Raw genomic sequence first — 21,199 nt, 5'->3', positions numbered from 1 at the left:
CCAGATGTTGTCTCAGCCTATGTGAGGATCATGAGATCAAAAAGAGAAGAGTTTTCTTCTTACTGTAATTAAGAAAAATCAAGATGCTGGATGAACAATTGCTTTCAAACTGATCATAGTAATTAAGTACTGGAGTGTGCCTCAATGGTAACTGGCCTGAGCATCCTCATGAGTTTCAATACAAAGATATTTAATGTGGCCATTGTGAGTCTGAATGCCCTGAATGCAAATACCATTGGAGCATTGCAGAAATCCCTTCCTAGGAAACAAATTGGGAGATTATTAAAGCCAGTTAAAATCTTTGAGGGAGAATATTATTTCAATAGAAGAATCTAATTTGTCAAAAAAGGAGGCATTTAACTGATCTTGCCAAAACATGTTTAAAAACTTGTTAGCATTCTGTGTCCCCTTCATTGCATTATGGGCTGATAAATTCCATATGGGACAAACCGACCTATCATTTTTGTCATTAACCATCCTTAGCTTTGAGTTTTCTGTCTTGTGTTACCTAGTGGAATATAAAATAGTGCAAAACCAATTTAATTTTAATTCCTATCACCATAACCCACCCCCACCTGCCCACAGTTTTTAAATCTAAAAATTATTCTTTCTTTCCCATTTGTACTCAAAATCAAAGCTTCTTGGGAGGAAGAAAATCTGAGCCGTATCAATCTCTACATATTTTTGAGGGAGATTGCAGAGGCAAATATAAAAATATATATGGTACCTGTTAATTAGGAGACCACAAGGGGACATGCTTTGCCATGTGTGCTGCATTAATGTCTTGGTGACATGAATTTCTTTTACTTGTCAAATTATGGAGCAATTCATGACTCCATGTCTGCTTGTGGCAGGAGATTTATGGGGTAGGCACAGGTTTGCTTAAATTGTCTGTGCAGAGTCAAAAGGATCATTTCTCACCCTCCACACAGTCCCTCTGAGTCTGTGTTCTTTGAAATACTTGCTGTTGGCTGACTACATGTAGGGGAAGAACCTGGAAATGGACTGCAAATTAATTTTGTGTAAATGAGATGGGAGATGGGCAAGCTCTTAGTAATTATAATCAGTAAATTGTAACTTTTGAGAATTTTAATTTGCTGTTACTTTGGTTGCAGCACTCAGAAATGTTTCACAAATGAAAATAAATATATTAGCTGAATAAATCAGTTCCTGAATCTGGTGTGAATATGTCTGAAATAATAATTTAAAAAATGGAATTTCATAATAGCCGTATGCCTCTGAAGTGTGAGAGGGAGATAACATCAAGTACTTCAGATACAGTTTTGTTATTTGACTTTTTCCTTAAGTTTTCATTAGCTTTTTATCCTAGCCTTGTGAATGAATCCTCATCAACAACAATAAAAGCAGGTTTTGCTCAGCAAGTTTCTTAATAATGTATAAATGAAAATAAATTGATTTTTTCTTACTGTGCAAAGCTTGGCTATTCCCAATCTTTATAATTTCTGCAGTATTGAGTGCATGGTTTTGAAGAGCAGAACCACAGCTCTAGCGGCGTGTGTAAGTAAAAATAATGAATATAGTTAATATTCTGTTTTGCTAGAGACATTCACAAGGACAAATACACTGTGTCCATGCTGTGCATTTCTGACTGCCTTAGATACAAACTGTGGTCCTCTAAACTGTTCATAATTGCCCAGAGGGTTGTAATACCAGCAGTGTGATCACTGTCCAAAGCCAGGCCAAAAGGGATTGTAGGGATTGAGCTGTGGATGCTGCTTGGTGTGTACTTAACATGCTTTGGCTTCATTTCATGTCTTCAAATTAATGTCCTGGTTGGAAAGGTCTGGGTCAGGAGGTAGAGGAGGTTGTGAGAAAATTGGGATTAAAGTTTGGAGCAATTTAGGGGCCAGGCAGGAGGAGTTGGGGTTGCCAGAATTGAGGGGAACTTGTACCAAGGACTGCTCTTACAAGTAGGATGTCAAGTGAATCCGGAGCTCCTGACTGGGCCCCTGCTCTTTGCAGGAACTCCTCTCAAGGTGGCCCTTTTTCTGTAGCTGTAAAGCTCCTTGAGAGCTGCAGAGCCCTGAAAAGCATCTCAGCCATTCATGTCTGCTCTGAAATGCACTGTCTCAAGTCTCATTGCTGCAATTCTGGGAAGTTTGCCTGACACTTTAGGGTGAGGCTCCATGTGTACTGTAAACTGCATTTTTTTCCTTCCCTGTTTTTAATTGATGTGAATGGTGGGGGGGCTTTGCAAAAGCACTCAGCTGTGACCCAGCTTGTCTCCTAAGCCATATCCTCATGAGCTGCCTCATGCTGTTGGTGCTGTGCCACCTCACTGCTCGTTGCCTTCCTCTGGGTGCCCTTGGCTTGTCACATTAAGTGCAGCCTATGTGTCTTCACATCCTGGCTTGTACCAGCAACTGTGTGGCCAGCAGGAGCAGGGCAGTGATAGTCCCCCTGTGCTGGGCACTGGTGAGGCTGCACCTCAAATCCTGTCTCCAATTTTGGGGCCCTCATGACAAGATGGACGTGGTGGAGCTGGAGCATGTGCAGAGAAGGGAACAGAGCTGGGAAAGGGTCTGGAGTCAGATGAGGAGCAGCTGAGGGAGCTGGGGGTGTTTAGCCTGGAAAGAGGAGGTTCAAGGGAAGACCTCATCACTCTGTACAACTCCCTGACAGGAGGATGCAGCCAGGTGGGGCTCGGGCTCTGCTCCTGGGTAAAAAGTGATGGGAGAAAAGGAAATGGGGTCAAGTTGCTCCAGGAGAGGTTTAGACTGAGTACAAGGAACAATTTCTTCATGGAAGGGATTGTCAAGCACTGGCACAGGCTGCCCAGGGCAGTGGTGGAGTCTCCATCCCTGGTAGGATTTGAAATAGGAGTGAACGTGGCATTTGGGGTTTAATGGTGGCCTCGGCGGTGTTGGGTGAAGAGTTGGACTCAACGATCTGAAAGGTCTTCTCCAACCTAAACAATTCTGTGACTGCATAAAGCTGTGCAGTCTTGGTCAGTATCAGCAGGAGAAGGCTTCACAAAAAAACACCCTCAGTTTTAGCCCTATTACTCCAGTGAAATCTGCCTGCAAGGAATAGCTCATTAATTATTTTTTATGGATGCGTGCAAAGGTAGGGAGCTGGTGAAGGCAAGATGTTCTGCATAAATTCTTCAGGAAGATCCAGGAATGGAGAAATATGGAGTCATTTCTTACAGTGTCATGGCAACCAGCTCTACCCAGAGGAGGCATCCTATCAATTAGTTTAAATAATTACGAATAACATTGAGTAAAATGAAGAAAAACAGCTTAGAGTCATGTCAGGTGGGAGGCAGCTGAGCTACTAAACAAAATAAAAAATAAGCTGTATCACTTCTGGAAGAATTCAGCAGAGGCTGAAGGCAGATGTGGAGAGGAGGAAGAAATGAAGGGAGTTAATGAGATAGTGAAAAAAACCTTGTGGTATCTTTACTCAGATAAAATGAAAAGTGTTTGGGAAAATCCTTAGTTTTATTGAAAATTTATTCTAAATTACATATTTTGAGGAAAACAATTGATATACACAAGCGTGAATATTTTTTTACATCCGAACTAATATGTCCCTGTTTTCCAGAGAACTGCAAAGTCTTCTCTTGCTCCTTCTCTTACTCTGCTTTTCAGAATTTTTTTTCACACTACAGTGAAATGAAAAAATCCCTCCCTTGGTTTTTCTGCTGGAAAAAATGGGAGGAAATCTTAATTTATTTTTAAAAAAGTTTACTTAAATGGTGGAAAAGTAGAACGTATTAAAAAAAAATAAGACATTTGACTTCTACTTTGACTTTAGAAGGTCTTCTACAGTTACAAATTCAGACTAAGACTCAGGTTAAGGTGTTACTTTTTTTTTTTGTTGTTGTTGCTAAAGCTTATCCTATTTCTTAGAATAAAAGCAGTAAAATAATGAAGGGGAAAATAGTAATTTTTTAAAACCATGAGTGCACGTCTCAATTTTATAAAATATTTCATTCTGAATTTCCTAATAAAAAATAGAACAGGGACAATTGACATAAATGATTAAGTGTGAAACTTAATCATAAATGTTTAAGTATGGAACAAAATTGAATAATTTACCTTTCTTTGTAAAATGTATGTATTAATGAGAAATGTGAAGTGACTGTGAAATGATGATGATGATTATTATTATTATTCCTAATTCTAACTATGAATAGGCATGAAGAAAATTAAAATTGTGTCCCAAAGGCCTTTTCTCCTGCCTTTGGGAAATTTCTCATACAGCTCCTCAAAGGAAAATACACTCATACATGTTTATTGCCAACCCTAAAACTCACTAACATCAGCAGCTACTTTTTATTGACCTCAGTGAATTATGGACCACAACCTCTGGGAAAAATGACTTCAGATTAATATCATTAAGAACTAAAGCAGGTTAGCTTGCAAATTTTGTTCAAAGTGTTTTTATTTAGGTTAGGTAAACGTGTTTTAATGTTATGCTTACTAATATGTACTCGCAGGAGCAAGCACTTGCATAAAATGAGAAATAAGTGAAAGATTGTTTCTCGCAGACCATCAGTAGAGGAGATGAAGAGGCTCTGCTCCATAGCTAATAAATCTGAATGCCTGAAAAGATTAAAGGAAATATTTGCAATTTGATCAAACAACTGTGGGGAATAAGATGAACTCCTTTGGGATTGGGTTTGCGAAACTGAATAAAAAATGTAAAGAAAAGAGCTTTGCAAAGTCAACTGCAATTAATAGTTCAGTATAAAATTAATGTACTATACTGCAAGGGCTTGGGGAGAAGCAGGCTGGAAGGCCTGAAGAGATGTGCTAATAGATGGGTTGTTGAATATCATTTTCCTGGGGTTTGAAGACTTCATCCTGCAGGGCTTGCAGCAGTTTCTTACAGAAGTAGTTGGTGGTAGGACAACTCAACGTGAGCGATTCTTGCAGGTGTTTAGTAGCATGCAAAAAACGTCAATATACTGTCAAACTCCCTATTCCTTGTGCAATGCCTATTCTGTGTGCAATTTCAGATGTCATTCTCCCTATAAAAGGACATTTTTGGCACACATGACCTGCCATGAGTGCCTTGCAACAGCTGAGAAACAACTGAGCATGGCAAAATAAGTGGGGGGAGAGACCCTGCAGTCATTCCCTCAGCTCTTAACCTGTGAACAAATATGTCAAAGGCATCAAGGCCACTTAAATTAACCTCTTGCATTTGTGGCTGATCTCACTGGTGTGTGAAAAAAGACAAGATATTCTGTATAAATAGCACATTCAGGCTACCAGACTGGAGGGTTGAACATGTCTTTTAGAAATTAATGCTTTCTCCTGCTGCTAAAGAGTTAATGCTTGAGAGATATCCCATCCCATAACTGTTATAATTGTTGGGTCAAATCTTGATATTTTTATTCTGTAAAATCTCTTGTTTATTTTCACTGGACTTTCAGGGTTGGTTTAGTCACTCTTGGGTAACATCCAAGAGCAGCTTTGTCCTGCTCTGGGAAATAGTCAGTCCTGCTTGTAGTAGAAAGATGATAAAATCTTCCCAATTATTGTGACCTAAGCTGGGATACTGGCATAAACCTAAAAAAAATTTAAAACTATTACATTTTGCACAGACTTTTATTTTTAACTCATAGTTGTATCTAAATGCAGCTTAGGAGACAATTTAGCTTAGGAGAAGCATAGGAGAAAACTCCCTTGTGCTGCAGGTCTGCTGAATCCTGAAATCAGGGTTTCTGGCTTGATCCAGCAATCCCACCACAGAAACTGTGATTGTGGAAAGGACTGATGAAATTGAGTGTCAGTGCACACAAACGAGTAGGTAGCTATTCCCACACAGTAATGTTTTCTAAATTAGCAGTTCCCACTGAGGGATGACACCTGACTCTTGCTGCTGAGAGTTCCTTGAAAATATCGGTGCAATATTCAGTACCAGCCAACAAAAGGCAAATAGGATTCCTGGGCAGGCAATTGAAATTAATGTTGTTGCACCACACTGCACTGCTCTGCAGCAAGATGCTGTAAGACTAAAAAGGGTGTCTAAAAGGTGACAGGAATAAGGATGGGATGAGGACTGGAAACACAGAGTGGGCGATGGTTTAAAAAATCAAGAGTGGTGTCAAGGAGATGGAGAGAAGCAATTACTCACTTTCTAGAAAGGGTGGCTGAGGGTGGTCAGTGTAAAGGCTGGAGCAGCCAGGCTTGCAGAATAGCCCCCCAAAAATATATGTTTTGGTGAGGAAAAAAATCCAGAAATGGATTGGTGGAGTGGTGTTAGATATTCTGGTGAAGATGGTCGGTGGCTAATACACAGTGTGAGCGCAGTCCCTGGGCTCTCTGGGTTTGTGGAAATCTGAAAGCAGTGGCCCAGGGCAGGAGTCCACTCTGCACCCTCTTTCTTGAGCTCTTCTCATAAAGATCTGGAGGGGGCTGCAGTCAGGGGATGGGTTTTGGTTTTGGCTGGGTGAGCAGTTAGTGTGGTGCTGCTTGTCACATTTATCACTGTACACATCTCTGTGTTCCATCCTGGGCATCTTCCAGGCACTGTCTGGAGCTTTACAGCAACAACTCCATGGTCCCACAGAGCAACTTCACTGCAGCATCCCAGAGCAGAGTAAGTGCATTTTAGTGAAATGGGACTTTTAAAAATGCCATGAAACAGTCACCAAAAAGGTTGAAGGAAAGTGATAAAATACACTCAATTATTCTCCTCAGACACTCTCCAGATACCAGTGTAATTTCATTGACTTCAGTGAAATTAGTGTTAATGTAGGAATGGAAATGCAGCAAATCTAATTCCAGCATCTCCTTCCTGGAATAGTGAGCAAGAAAACAGAGAGGTAATCAGGTAGAAACAAGTGCTGATCAGGAGTTGGACAAGGAGGAGAGGAACTCCAGGAGCTGCTGCCAGGAAATAAAGATACTTTTCCAGTCTCACATAGTCAGGGAGAGTTCAGCAATACATGCACTGAGGCCAAAATGAAAAACCAGGCATTGTTTTTGGTCTTAGTTTGACAGTATGTGCAATCTTTTGTTCTTTTGAATATTCTCAAACCCCTTCTGCCAGGACAACATTGATGGCTAGCAATGTTTCCAGGAATGTTTTTCATTTTTGGTATTATGGAGAAAGGGATGGTGCAGAGCTGTGGGACTGGTAGAGAGAAGTGAGGTAATGTGAATGGTACAGTATTTGGACAGCTTGTTTCACCTGAAAACAAATCTCTTTATAGCCTTTGGAGTGCTGATGTCCAGTTCTACATCTAAATTTATAAATAAATAAATAATCTTTTAAAAATATATATTACTATCTTAAGTAATATCTATTTTATATTTATATTTTGAAATATAACACTTACATTACTTTGTGATCCTCTGATGAACAATGCAAAAACATTTTTGGGGTGTTGCCTGCCATTTTGCCCTTCACAAGGATGCTTTGTGTCACTTTGCAAAGGTGAGCACAGAGAGTCTTTGTAGGACCATAGGTGTTCTCTGAAGTGCTGCAAAATCTCCCCAAATACACTGGAATTCAAGTCAACGTCGTTCAGGGAATGAAACCTTTTCCTTAAGCACATTCACCTTCCTCAAAGAGCCTTCTCCCCTGGTAAGAAGTGGTTTTGTGGCAGCTCTGAGTGACTGCCAAGCCACAGACCTGTGACAAACATGGTCCCACCAGCGTGTCGGGCAGGGGGTGGATGTGCTTTGAATACACAAAATTATTTATAATTAATAAAATAGTATTTTATTAAATACTATTATTTAATAGTATTTTATAAAATATAGTGCTGAGTGCCAAATTGAGAGGCCAGCTTCTTTCCTCCTCCCAGAAGGATGCAGCACAGAGCAGGACACGTGATTTCATAGAGCATAAAAGTGATAAACGGGCTTGTTTTCACAGTTAGGTTTCACTTGCCTATTGACTGCTCTACAAGACAACCACAGAGGAAGCTCTGAAGAAGCTGTCAGGCTTGGTGACAGCTCAGCATCTGTCACAGCTAAATCAATACTGCCATGGAGGACAGGTTCCCAGAGTGAATAATCAAAGTAGAGTAAAGCTAATTCACCTTGAAAGTCTGGAAACGTTGATGTGAAATTTTTTTAGACAAAACCAACATTATTCCAGGAAAAGAGGAGAGGTGCTGGGGCCCAGCCCTGAGCTCTGCCCAAGTGTGGGAGTGGGGAGCAGGCTTCACACCAGTCCTGTGCACAAATGTTCTGATAAAATGGAAATCTGGTGCTAATAAATTGGGCAAAAAGGAGTTTGGATTGGCCCTTATTGCTAGCAGTGTGCTAGGAACTCATGGCTTGGTTTTGTGGAAAATATTCCATTGCAATATAAATGGAGGGTATGTGTGAAGATAATGAATGTTCCATTTCTTTTAGTCTGTTAAGACTCTTTTTATTTTTTTTTTTTTGCATCAAAATATGATTTTCTTCCATTGTTCAGGTTTCTAATATTTAAAATGAATAGACTGGAGGAAAAAATGTTTTGCTGTGGATGGTTTTAGTTCTATAAAACCTGGAGGTGAATTGTTTCAACTTTTTGTGAAACTTTTTTTTCCCATTGGTTTTAGTGCAAACATGTCAGGGAAGAGAAATTTAATCAGAGCTAATCTGTCAGCATCAGATGGAAAACTTTGGATACAAAAGTTTGCTAAGCTCTGTCTGGAAGTGCTGAATTTGCTTGATAGAGAATTAGAGGGAAAGTGCTTCTGTAGATGACTTAGATGAGTAAGAAATAATATTCTTGAGTTCAGTGAAGCAGTTTTGTGGTTATTTTATGAAGCAGAATTACTCTGAAAATAATAGGATGGAAACATCATCTCCAAATTTGAGGCTTTTAATATTAAGGGTTAAGTACTTTACTTTGTTCCTAAAAATAGTCTATAATTACTCATAAAAATCCTTCTTCACAGAGAGTTCAGGCTGAGTTCTACTGAATAGAAGCAATATTGCTTTACTTGTTCTCTGTCTCATTAGTATTTTCAGACAGATATTGTATAAATACTCACTGTTATGGTAACAGGTGTGTTTACCACATCTCTCAGGGCTGTACATGGCCTGTGTTTTGTAGCTGGAATAATTCCTTTAATTGTCCCAAATCCATTCTTGTTATTTGTGCTATGATAAAACTGAACATTCAACTAAATGAATAAGCAAAATTGGATTTTAAAGAACTAGAAAGAACGAGCAAATTAGAAGACTCAAAGGAAAATTTGCAGCTTCCAAAATTCTGAGCCCACTGGTGTTGTATGTTCATTCACCTTTACACTGTGTCTGTGTGTATGAACATATATATATATATATATGTATATTTATGAGTATCTAAACCACACCAGCACATAGATTTATATAGCACAAACTTCTGCACTGGCATACACATAAAAAAAGAACCCAGGAGCAGAGAGCTAGAAGCATCTTTTTCATACAGAGCAGTACTTTGAAGGTGTGTTTACAAACTTTCCATTATATTTTAAGAAGACAGGCAATTTAGGTGGTGTTCTCAGTGTGCGAGTGATGTTCTGGCATCCTGCCTCCAGCAGCATTGCTATCCTGAGTTCATCTCAATGTGACAAGAACTTGGTGTCCCACTAAAAAAAAAAAAAATCCTTTAAAAGTATTAAAAGGAAAAAAAAAAAAAAAAAACCCAACAAGAGAAAAAAGCCTTGCGGCTCAAATCCAGCAAGGAGCTGTAAAGTCATTTCACACAGGGATACTGACAGCTGCCAGCTTTGCTCAGGAAACTTTTTTTTTTTTCCAATGATCTCTTTGGTTCCTGTACTACAGTTCAGTAGTGCTGGAGACCCTTTGTGTCCTGTGCTTGTTATTGGTGACAGTTTTGACACACTGAGGCACAGTGAGGGAGGCTCAGGATGGTTTTGATCCCTGGGTCTTAGTTCTGGACAGTAACAAGAGTAAGGACAGCACTCTGAGAATATTTTTTTGATGGAGAAAGGAAAGAGAAAGATTTATGTGATAGGTGGATGATTGTCTGACAGACACAATTCAGCATTTTCTGAAATACTGGAGAGATTTGCATGGAAATGAGACAATGTTGGAGATAATATTCAAAATGGGGAAGATGATAAATAAGGATGGAGCAAAGTGTGCTAGAGGCACAGAAGTTGCTGGAATTCATGGTGAACATAATACTCATGAGCTTTGGTTAACTTCTGCTTCCCTACTTTCCTCCTGCACCCACTGTAATTACTTCAGGGAAGTGATTGTGTTTTAATTACCATTTACCCTTGCACAGGACTTTGTGAGTGTGTGAAATGCTAGATGTGCCATTTGGCAAGGAGGTGATGGGTTTTTGGAAAAACAGGAATGATGAAACATTATTATAAGAAATGGTTTCACTCATTTCACTAGTTAATTCTTATCTGTGGTTGTGTCATACTGTTCTGCTAAATGGTAAGTTAAATATTCCTGCCCCAACTGTCACCATCAAAAGCTGTGACCCATTAAACCCAACTTCCAACTTCCATATGAAATGTGTAAAAGAAGCCCTAATCAGCCTTTCACTTCAGAGCTCTTAGAGAAAAAGATTCTTGAATTAAGGCCTTTTCACTGCAAAATAAGGATTTTTCCAGCAAAGTGATGCTTTTACCATTCAGTTAACACAGAGTACTGCTGTTTGCCCTGCTGCCTGTTGTGGTGTAATTGCCACCATTTTTCAGGCTGTGCCTTCCCATATGTTGCTTAACACCCTTGACTAATGTGATGAGGAAGAAGCAGACCCTGTCAGTCCCAAGACCTGTAAAGCTTTCAGATGGAAAGAAATGCAGGAAATTCAATCCAAATACCAACAGGAACCCCCTGAGCTTGTGCAGGGCTCTCTTTCTGATGGCTGGCACTGTTTCTCAGGTGAAGGGACAAAGTAATCTAATGAGCTGAGGTGGCTGTGGAAGGGGATGTTGAGCAGGGAATGTGTGTGCAAACTGATTTGAAGCTGCTTAGCATCAGACCTGGGAGCCCTTGCCCCCCTCATCCTCAGAGGGTTGAAATGAGCTATTTTGTTGTCTCTGTTGCTGAATAACCTTAGCCAACTCCAGCTCTTGCCCATCACTGCCACAGGACTAGAAACCAAACTCACTGATAGATGTGGACAATGGTAGCTTTAATTTAAGACTGTGTTTTGCAATACCATTTCAGCCAGTCTTGGCTTGCAGCTCTGTGCAAAAGTGCAGGTGGTCAGGTCATCACATCTGCGTGGTGGCAAGGCATTGGAGCTTTAAAGTAAATATTTTCCATTAGCTGAGTGTGCTCATGGAAAAAAACCAAAAAGCTCTGAGATTTGCCGTTTAAAAATTAGTGATTGACCATGCAAGTGTAGTTGAAAGCCTTCATTTTAATAAGAATTTATGCATAAGGAATGCCAAATGCCCAACTGCCTCCAAAGCAGCTGTCCCTCCCTTCTGTGCAGTGTCCCCTGCAAGGGGAAGAACAGTGAGAGTTCCTACAGTTTACTACTGATAGTATTCTAATTTACATAATCATTTAGTTCTTGTCAAGCAAATGTCAATGGTAACAGGAATTTTACAGGCCTATCTTTATTATCACTATTCTCTTAATTTAGGATTTGCACTACTGTAATATCAGGAAGGTTTAAAAAAAAGACTGGAAGTGGCACTTGATGCCATGATTTAGTTGAGGTGTTAGGGCATGGGTTGGACTTGATGAACTTTATGGTCTCTTCCAACTTCATGGTTCTGTGAATTCTGTGAAGCTGCTGGGCCAGGAAAGCAGGGGTGGATGTCAGCTGGACTAGGGAGGAGCTGTGCACCTTGTGTGACTGCAGAGTGGGATGTAGGAATGCCACCAAATGCAGGACACACATCTGGGCCAGGCTGCTGGCAGAATCAGACTGGAACCTGCAATCATGATGGGCTTTTGACCAGACACAACTGTCTGCAGCTTCCCCCTGATTTCAGCAGTCAGATGGTTTTGGTGAGGAGTTCAGAGCTGAATTTCATGGCTGAATCCAGACCTTTGCCCATTAGCTTCTCCTGTGCAAAGTGGGTGTGACAATGCACACTTACAGGAGGATAAATAGACTGGATGTGTCATGGGATTATACAGTGATCTGGCTGCAGGGTGAATTGGAGGAAAGTTTTTTTTTTTATTTAATGTTTTGGATGGTTTTGGAAGAAAAATGTAAACGTTAGTGTGCTCTGGTGTTGGCATCTCCCTGTAAATGGGGAAAAACAGTGATTGAACACTGATGTAAAACATTGCTGGGATGGGGGAGAGTATTTTAACAGCAAAATATTTAATGGGGCTAAGGGTTCAGAATCAAGGTTGGCCTTTTGAAGAGCTGTAAAACCACGGGACTGTGTTGGTGTTTTCACTGGCACAGCTGGCAGACAGGAGTGTCCCTGAAGGGGAGAGGTAGGAGGCTGGGGCTGGCATCAAAGAAGTGCTATAAACACTCATGGGGGAGGGGGCTTAGCAGGATTATTTTCTCCCAAGTAGTAACTTGGTTGAAATGTGTTGGTGGATTTGAGGAAAGCTATTTCTGTTAAGAAAGTGGCAGCTTTTTGCTGCTGCAGCATCTCAGCAAGGCTGTTTGACATAGGAGATGGCCACTGCCTGGTGTTGCACCAAACAGAGCCTGCAAACGTGTTGCAGTCTGAGCAGAGGTAGTAAGGTGAGGTGGAAAGAAATAATAGGAAACTGCACAGCTTCTAAAAACATAAATCTGATATTTAGGTACTGGGTTTCTCTCTGTTTATATTTAGTAAATTGTAGTGGTTTGACCCTGTCTGGAGGCCAGACACCCACCTTGGTGTCTGCAGAACTGTTCCTGTCACACATTCTCACCCTTCTCTTCTCTGGATGCAGTTACATCTGCACAATACCTTTTTTTTTTTCTTTGTTATTCTTAAATATGACATCACAGAGGTGTTACCATCATTTCTAATTGGCCCAGCCTTGGCCAGTGGCACATCTGTCCTGGAGCTGCCTGGCACTGGCTCTGCTGGACGTGGAGGAAGCTTCCAGCAGCTTCTCACAGAAGCCGCCCCTGTGTACACAGAAGCCACCCTCTCAGTACCAGAATTAGGCTGTGCAAACCCAATGCAAAAAATGTATATTGGAGTTTTTATCTAATCCCTCCTGAATGATAGAACTCTAATAATTCTTATCTAAAAATCTTGCTGGAATAGCTAATTTCAAAAATTAGTTGAAGAAGAAGTCGCAGCTAGCCTTAACATGCAGAAATGAATATTTTTCCAGGATCATGGCCTCATAGAATTGGTTAAGTTGGGAAAGACCTCTGTGGTCATTGAGTCCAACCATTAACCCAGCACTGCCCAGACCACCACTAAACCATGTCCCCAAGTGCCACAGCTGCCTGTCTTTTAAATCCCTTCAGGGATGGTGACTCCACCACTGCCCTGGGCAGCCTGTTCCACGGCTGGACACTCCTCCAGTGAAGAAATTTTTCCTAATTTCCAATCCAGCCCTCCCTTGGCACAACCTGAGGCCATTTCCACTTGTCCTGTTGATTGATATTTGGAAGAAGAGGCTGGTACCCCCTCACTAATCTTCTTTACAATTGCAGTTTAGGGGAACATTGTATATGCTTGGATTAATAATACTCCAGGACGTAAGGAAAATCAGATCTCTCAATTAAGCCTTCAGTTCCTTAAGGCAGATGTTCCTATCTGGATGTATTTAGCATACAGTCAGGATAATAAGAGATCTGAAATGCTTTGGGATTATTTAGGTAACTCTGAGTCATTTTTTTTTCCAGAAAGTTCCTTATTTTTAAATAGGCTAAAACATTTATGTAACACCATAGCTAAATAATTCAGAAATGTTTTATAAAAGTACAAATGTAGTAACAGATTTTATATGTAAAAATATAGTACTTGGGTTCTTGTATGTAATTTTGGGGAGATTTTCCACACTTAAGAGTGAAAATAGAAACTACAATTACAGTTGAACCACTTACCTCACCTTTAGGACTTGAGAAAAAAATATTTCTGCATCATTACACCAAATTTATCTCTATAAAAATTTAGTGAAGACTGTTCCAGATTTACACACATAGAACAATTGAGTTAATGAGTGTTGCATGACTGTAGGAACATAACAGGAAATGTTTGGAGAAATTCAAGTCATTAAAGAGAAGGTGAATAAATGCAGTTTGACCTAAGCAGTCTTTTAATGAAATTGGGTAATTTCACCTTCAACCTTATCTCTCCTGTTTATTGTAAATGGAGAGACTAAATTAAAACTATTGAGTTTTAAGTGTATGAACAACTTCAGAGATTTCTTTAGAGGTTGTTTAAATACTTTTACTGTAAAGAGAGGCACAGCATTTTATTTTCTTTCAGAACCTTTTGCACATGTTTTTTTACTGCCAATTCCACCTGCCAAAAATAATTAAAATACAGCAAAAGTGAAATGCCCTTGGTAGTGCTTATCTGCCTTTGTTTTTTTAATAGGTGAGGGCTAAGACTCACACTTGTCACTTCAATATTTGCTCATTAAATAGAGATTCTGTGACAAGTCTTCACTTGCTAATTATGGACAATATGGATTATTGATGGAGAGCCTTAACCCTTTGAAGGTGGCAGCAGCATTAGATGCCTGTCAGCATCTCCAAACTTTTGTTGCATACCAAGACCTGCAAAATGATAAAATCATCTTTTTATAAATGACCTCCTTTTCTAGTTATCATGTTTACAGAGAGAGGTAAATTATGAAAAATCTTCTCTCCCCCCAAAAGCTGCAAACCACCCTCAGGATGGTGTGGGCATGGGGGAGCACCACGAGTGAGGAGAGCCTTTGAGGCACAGCTCCAAAGCTGTGAAAATCTAAGTAGGTTCCCTTTAACTGTTTGCCAAAGATTCCACATGCAGATTCCCCAGCTGTGAGAGAAATGGAGCATTTGGATGAACTCAACCATTTTTACCATTTCCAATTCGAAAGGAAGGCTTTGGTTTCCAACAGAGAAAAGTAATGCTGAGTTTGTCTATGCAGACTCCAGAGCCTGGTGGATTCTGGCTTAGTGAGGTATTGCTGGGTGGTGTTTACAGGGATTTTTGTGCTTGATTCTACCCATAATTTCTTGAAGAAACATTTTTTTTTTAAGTACAACTTTTCCAGGACTATATATCATGAGACACAACTAGAATTTCTTCTCTGGCTTTATATTTTTCTACACTTCCAAGAGGAGGTAATACGTGCCAGTTACTTCAGACAAGCTGTTTTCACCAAGGCATCCTTAGCTGTTTCCTACCTGGCAGGTGACAGAGGTGCATCTCTTTATGCCAGTCTTGCAGGGCACATTTTCAATCAGCCTGTGTGCTCTGGGTAGGTCTGCATGGCCAGTTTGGTTGTAGACATTGGATTTGCAGATGCAGTCTAGCTGTACTTAGAGGTTGTAGGAATTTACTCCTGCAGAAAAACAACATTTTGGGGGCAATTAGGGCTTCTCCATACATTTGTAATAATTTTGCAGTAGCATCTAACATCAGGGATATTGTGCCCTCACATACCTGATGAGATGAGTGCATGATAAATCAGCAACTGTTCAAAAGGATGAGGGATGTTGCACTTAAGAGAAGTGATATTTCATCAGGTTTGTCCTGCTGCAAAAGTCCAAAAGAGCAGAGAAGGCTAAAGAAATAAAAAAATCATGTGGCATTCATCCATCTAAACTTTTTATAATCCATGTGCTTGTACTCTTAAGCGTTGATATATGTCTGAATGGATACAGTGGTATAGAAAATCTTTCCGTAGCTTGCAGATATGACACAGCAATCAGAAAAGCAAGGAAAAAACCTGCCCTTGCAACATCACACAGACTGTTATTCTGCTCTGTTTTCTTAAACAGAAATCTTGTGTTCATTTCTGCTACATATTGTGTGACTTTGTTTGGTTTGAATCCTGTATTTGTGATGAACTTCGACATCTGATTTCTACCTGGACACATAAATATCACAGTGTGAAATGGAAGTACAGTTCTTCTATTAGAGAGGTTCTAGGAGAACACCATGTTTCTTTAAAAATGCCACCTCTCACGTAGGGGTGATGTACAATAGTAAATTGGTTTGAAACAAAGTGAGATTTCTGGAATGAGGTAGAAATGGGTTGTGTAGAGGGAAGACATTATGCACTGAGTGATGAAAGGCATTTTCTCCTTTCACAGTGGCTTATTTCTTACCATTTGTAGGCTGCAGTTGTTTTGGGTTTTTTTTGTTTTTTTTTTAAAGCAATATGGAAATGCATAGCTGAATTCTGCTATAAAGTACCTCTGAGCAAAGATTATTAAAAATGACAGGCACATTTCTGTGTATTTGATAATGTCAAAAACAGAAGTAGTGCAGCACATTGGTATTATGAGATACCAGAATATTTCTCTTTTCTGAAAAGTCTGTAATGTCTAATGTAAGAATGTAAAACATAAAATTCTCTGACATTATCCTTGAATTATGATTAGCATTTACTAGAGCATACATATTTACTTTCAATTTTTTCTTTTTTCCAGCTCTTCTTTATGCAACTATTTTTGGAAACGTCACCACCATTTTCCAGCAAATGTATGCCAACACCAACCGGTACCATGAGATGCTGAACAACGTGAGGGATTTCCTAAAATTATATCAAGTCCCAAAAGGCCTTAGTGAAAGAGTCATGGATTACATTGTCTCAACCTGGTCCATGTCTAAAGGAATTGACACAGAAAAGGTATGACTACCTGAGGTAACAGTTTAGGTAGCAAGAGTTTGTGTCCATTGTGTGCTTTCTTAGAAAATGGACTGTATAGCAGCTTATAATTTACTAACAAATTTTTAACTGCATGCTACGCCTTTATTGTGTTTGTGTTTGGAAAAAAACATGATTGTTTTAAAAATGGACTGTTTTGCTGCTTTTAATGTATGCCTTTATTTTTCATTGTGGTAAATGTTTTCTGCTTTCCAGTCTTAGTTTGTCTAAATACTAAATAATTTTAATGTACTTAACTATTGAAATCAATGGGAAATTGGTCTTCAAATTAGCCCAAGAACATAATTTGATGTCTAAACTACATCTGTATTATCCTGATAAGTATTGGCATCTGTGCATTGCAGTTAAATAAGTTTGATTGGCTTGGACCTTTTGCTGATGCCCGGGACATCAGCATCATTAGCATAAGATTTGATGGCAGCAGAGATTGATCTCCCTGAGCTCAAATCTCTGGACTGGCACCTCAGGCCTTTGGTAGGGAGGTACAGAGAATATGATACCCTTGGCATCCATGCCAGGGTGGAAGCCCTACAGGACTTTAGCCCTCAGCAGGAACCTCATTCAGGTTTCTTCAAAAGCTGGTTTAAGAAGGTCATCTTTGGAGAGTGATTCATCACATGCCAGGACTGACCTCATGGCTTGTCCTCATGAACTCTTTCTGCATTGCAAGTGCAGTGAGCCTGTCCAGCCTTGGATATTTCAGAGAGCTGAAGTCAGATGAGGGAAGGGTTCCAGCTGCAATGCCTTGAACATAAGGCAAGATAAAACAGTTTTAGATTCAGATTTTTGTTCTGTGAGGATCAGTGATGCTCCTGTGGCTCCTGTGGACCTGGTACATGTCAGCTTAAATTAGGCGTTCAAGCTCCAGTATCCATGATTTCCCTCCTAAGAACTTAAAGGCCAAGGGTCCAAAGGAGTTAAGGAAGAGTCATGACAGATGCCAGATGACTTTTGACATGTGCTTGCAGAGTTTTAAAGTTCTTCAGTTGGATCTCTGGTGCAATATGGGAGGGTGAGGGTGATGCAGATTGTTCAAATGTGCCAGGATGGAGTCTCTGCACAGAAAAATTTAGTCTTACATCATGCTGATGCAGCACCACTTCTCTTATTTATCATCTGCTGTGAAATTCAGTTTACCACCATAAATACAACTACTTTAAGTAGCAAAAAACCTTTATTTCTTTGATTCTTGTGCTTCAGTATGCCATATTCTTTAATATTCTAACTTCTTATACACTAATACCCTAACTTCCTAATCCCGATTCACAAGTGTTAGAAGTGAGCTTTTCTATTCTAAACTCCTGTAAGTGCATTCAGTCCTATTGTATAAACTCCCAACTACATGAAAATTCAACTGCCATTTGCATTTATCTCCTTGCTATTAAGCCAGATTCCTGTGTTACTCCACTACAGTTTCATTAGATTTTAATGATGCTTTGCAGTTAATTAGGAGAACCTATGCTTTAATTACTGAAATTTCCTACCACAGTTTCTGCATGTCCGGTTTTATAGATGATAAAAACGCAGTTAGAGCCCTAATCTCTGACTCATGGCAAGCATTGTTCTCTGGTCTGTAAGATGGAGTGGCTGCTTAGCTAGATAATTTATTTACCTGTAAAATCTGTGACTTAGGTTTTTAACAATTTTCCCTTGGTGAAGACTTGCCTAAACGTAGGCCTGGATGCAAACCCAGTTTAAAACAGGATTTCAGGAACCTCTGCATCTGGACATCAGTAGTTGCAGCAAATCGAGCTTCCCAGGAAACTCCGTGGCACAGAAGAACAGAGACAAGAGAAACAGAAGAACTTGAGCACCGGCTTGGATATTTTGGAATTTTGTGCCCCTTACAACCTTGCAAAAGCAACAGCTCCAGTGGCCTGTACTGCCTGCAGAGAGCATCCCAGGGGCTGTACGAGGGCAAGGATCAGGCAGTTTGCTTTCTGCTGCAAAAACCTTGCCTTTAGCAAAAGCTTGGGAAGCTGTGTTGCAGCCAGTCTTACATTTATCTCCACTCAGGAAGGTGTTATGACATCACCCACACAAATGAGAAACCGTTGTAAATTCCAGCTGAAAAAATCATAGAAACAGAGGTACAGTCCTAGAGATTGGTCATCTATGGGGGGTGGTTTCTCTTGCCTCAGGTCTTTCATTAACCCTTCAAGCCTTGCTGCAAGACCCTCTGCACTTAAATTGCATCCACCTGCACCAAACGTAGAGCAGCCAGAGGATGGGAGCAGAGGGACCCCGAGGTACCCAGTGTCACAGCAGATTTATTTTTGTGGGTACAGAGGGGCTGGTGGGATGCACTGCACCTGCAGCTGAGCTGCTGAGTCCAGACAGTGCTCCAGCTTGGAAGAGGGGATTCTTCTTCCACGTCTTGGATTGCTTCTCTGCACTGCTTCTTCTGACAGCCTGGACCTGACCTTAGAGGTTTCTGCCAGTTTCATTTTCAAAGCTCCAGTAATGACATTCTGGGCAGTCTGTTATGAGGATATATTTGCATCACAAGGTTTCCCATTTTGCTTAATTTTTATGAACTTTTCATTAAGCTTCTTATTATCCTGCAAAACACACACTTGCTCATGACACAGGATCATTACTGAGGAATTTCAGCTTTTCATTTTCCATCAGACAGATCAGACAGTTTCTATCATCCAAGGATGTTTTTCAACCTAATATACTCTATTACATCCTAAATTGTTCCAAATATATTTCCATTGTCACACTGGAGTGTGTTTTGCAGCATCATTTGCCCCCAGTTGTAATAAATAATAATAAATTTGTAGTACATTTCATTCAGTCACTCAACACATTGAAATGGCTTTGTTTTTAAACCCAAATTTAAAGAACAAGAAGAAAGAATGAGTATTTTTACATGAGTATTACAGTAGGTTTCTATGGTGTTGAACAATCCCAGCATTGATGGAGCAAGAGTTAACACGTGTTTCTTTGATAATTAAAGATTTTAAATTGATGTGCTTGAAATCAAAATATAAGTTAAAAACTTGATTGAAATTGCTACCACTTCACATCTGTTGATTTGCTGCCTCAAATATTTATTCCTGAATAGCACATTTGGTGTGTAGTCCCAAAGAAGATTTTGGCCAAAACTGATGAGTCCTTACATGAGAACTGAAGGCAAAGTGGAAGTTAAGAGTGGAGGAGGTTAAGTGAAGATCTAGTCCTTGCTGCCTGTGTAGCAGAATGTCCTGAAAAGAATTTAAAACCTCAGTGTGTTTTCCTTCTATGTGGAAGAGGATTTGGTCTCTCACACTGAAGTAGAGGTGCTTTAAGCTCAGAATTTTGGCTTCCCTGATCTCCTTGGGAATAACTCATCTTCAAATCCTGCCTTCAGACCACATTGCTTCAGCCTGTCTCTGAGTGCTCACAAACAAGGAATTAACAATGACACTAAAAGCATTAGCATATTTATTATTATTACCTAAGGGGAAGCAAGTGGCCTCTGATCCATAATCCTAAATCACTTAAACATGAGAGCCCTCCTCTGACAGCTGGGATGAGATATGTAATACATGGACACTTATCTCCTGGTGTAACAGTGGCTCAAACAAGATGGGATTTTTTTTTAAATTTTTTTTTTTTAAGTTTAGTGATGCAGATTTTGGGGTTACTCATCTAGTAACGAGCAGGGTTAAAAACATGACAAAACTGAAAAGCTTTTATGTATTAAGCAGTATCTCTTATCCATCAGAACCTGGGGTTGTTTTTTGAGAAGTAAAAGAGGCAGTACTTTCTGTGTATATGACCATTTTTAAGTAGATTTAAAAAAATCTTTGCAGAAATAATTTGGAATATGAAACACTCTGAATTCAAATATCTTAGTTTTTATTAAAATATCCAGGCAGCAAATGAGAAATTTAGAGATACTAGCTCTTCTGTAAGAAATGGGTCATTATCCAGGAAAGCAGAACAACCATTAACTAACATGCAGATGTCTCAAGGTCTTATCTAATGATAACACTCTGAAATGTCTGTAAAACCCAAAGATTTTCTCATCTTGACCTTTGTGCTGTTGTATAGCTGACAATTTGCTCAGAAAGCAATTAAATAAATGTCTATCATGTTTTAACAGTAGTTTCCTTCAGAAAAGCCATAGGTTGAATGAGAAAAAAGTGATCTTACTTAGTTTCAACCTGAACATCAATGGCAATTGGGGTAATGAAAGCCAATTCCACATTGCACTGACTGAAATGGAAATCACAGGAACGTAACACATTATTAGAATTATTCATGCTAAGCTTGCATAAAGGGGATGGGTTTATGGTAAATAGACACAGGTTGTAACTTCATTAAACATGAATCTACATGAGGACAATGCACTTTATTAATGTTTGCTGTTAATAAGAGCTTCAAGAGCTGTAGAAATAATTAGTGATACCCTGAGACAAATAGAGGAATCAGGCTGCCATTCCTGCTGTGTCCCATCACACTGAGGTGCTCATAAGTGCTGGCTGGATTTCCTTGTGGATGGCCAG

At 39.7% G+C, this 21,199-nt stretch overlaps 1 protein-coding gene across 1 annotated transcript in view; it reads left to right on the top strand.

Annotated features, from left to right (window-relative positions):
• KCNH5 (potassium voltage-gated channel subfamily H member 5) overlaps nucleotides 1-21,199 on the top strand; it is a 148,207-nt gene that overhangs the window by 81,348 nt on the left and 45,660 nt on the right. The window contains exon 8 of the mRNA XM_053945655.1: nucleotides 16,465-16,664. Coding sequence (XP_053801630.1) covers nucleotides 16,465-16,664 — 200 coding nt within the window. The remainder of the gene's footprint in view (nucleotides 1-16,464; nucleotides 16,665-21,199) is intronic.

The sequence above is a fragment of the Vidua chalybeata genome, chromosome 6, assembly GCF_026979565.1.
Source record: "Vidua chalybeata isolate OUT-0048 chromosome 6, bVidCha1 merged haplotype, whole genome shotgun sequence".
In the NCBI taxonomy this organism is placed as follows: Eukaryota; Metazoa; Chordata; class Aves; order Passeriformes; family Viduidae; genus Vidua; species Vidua chalybeata.
Note: the sequence above shows the minus strand (reverse complement) of the source record. Positions and strands in the feature narration are given on the sequence as shown.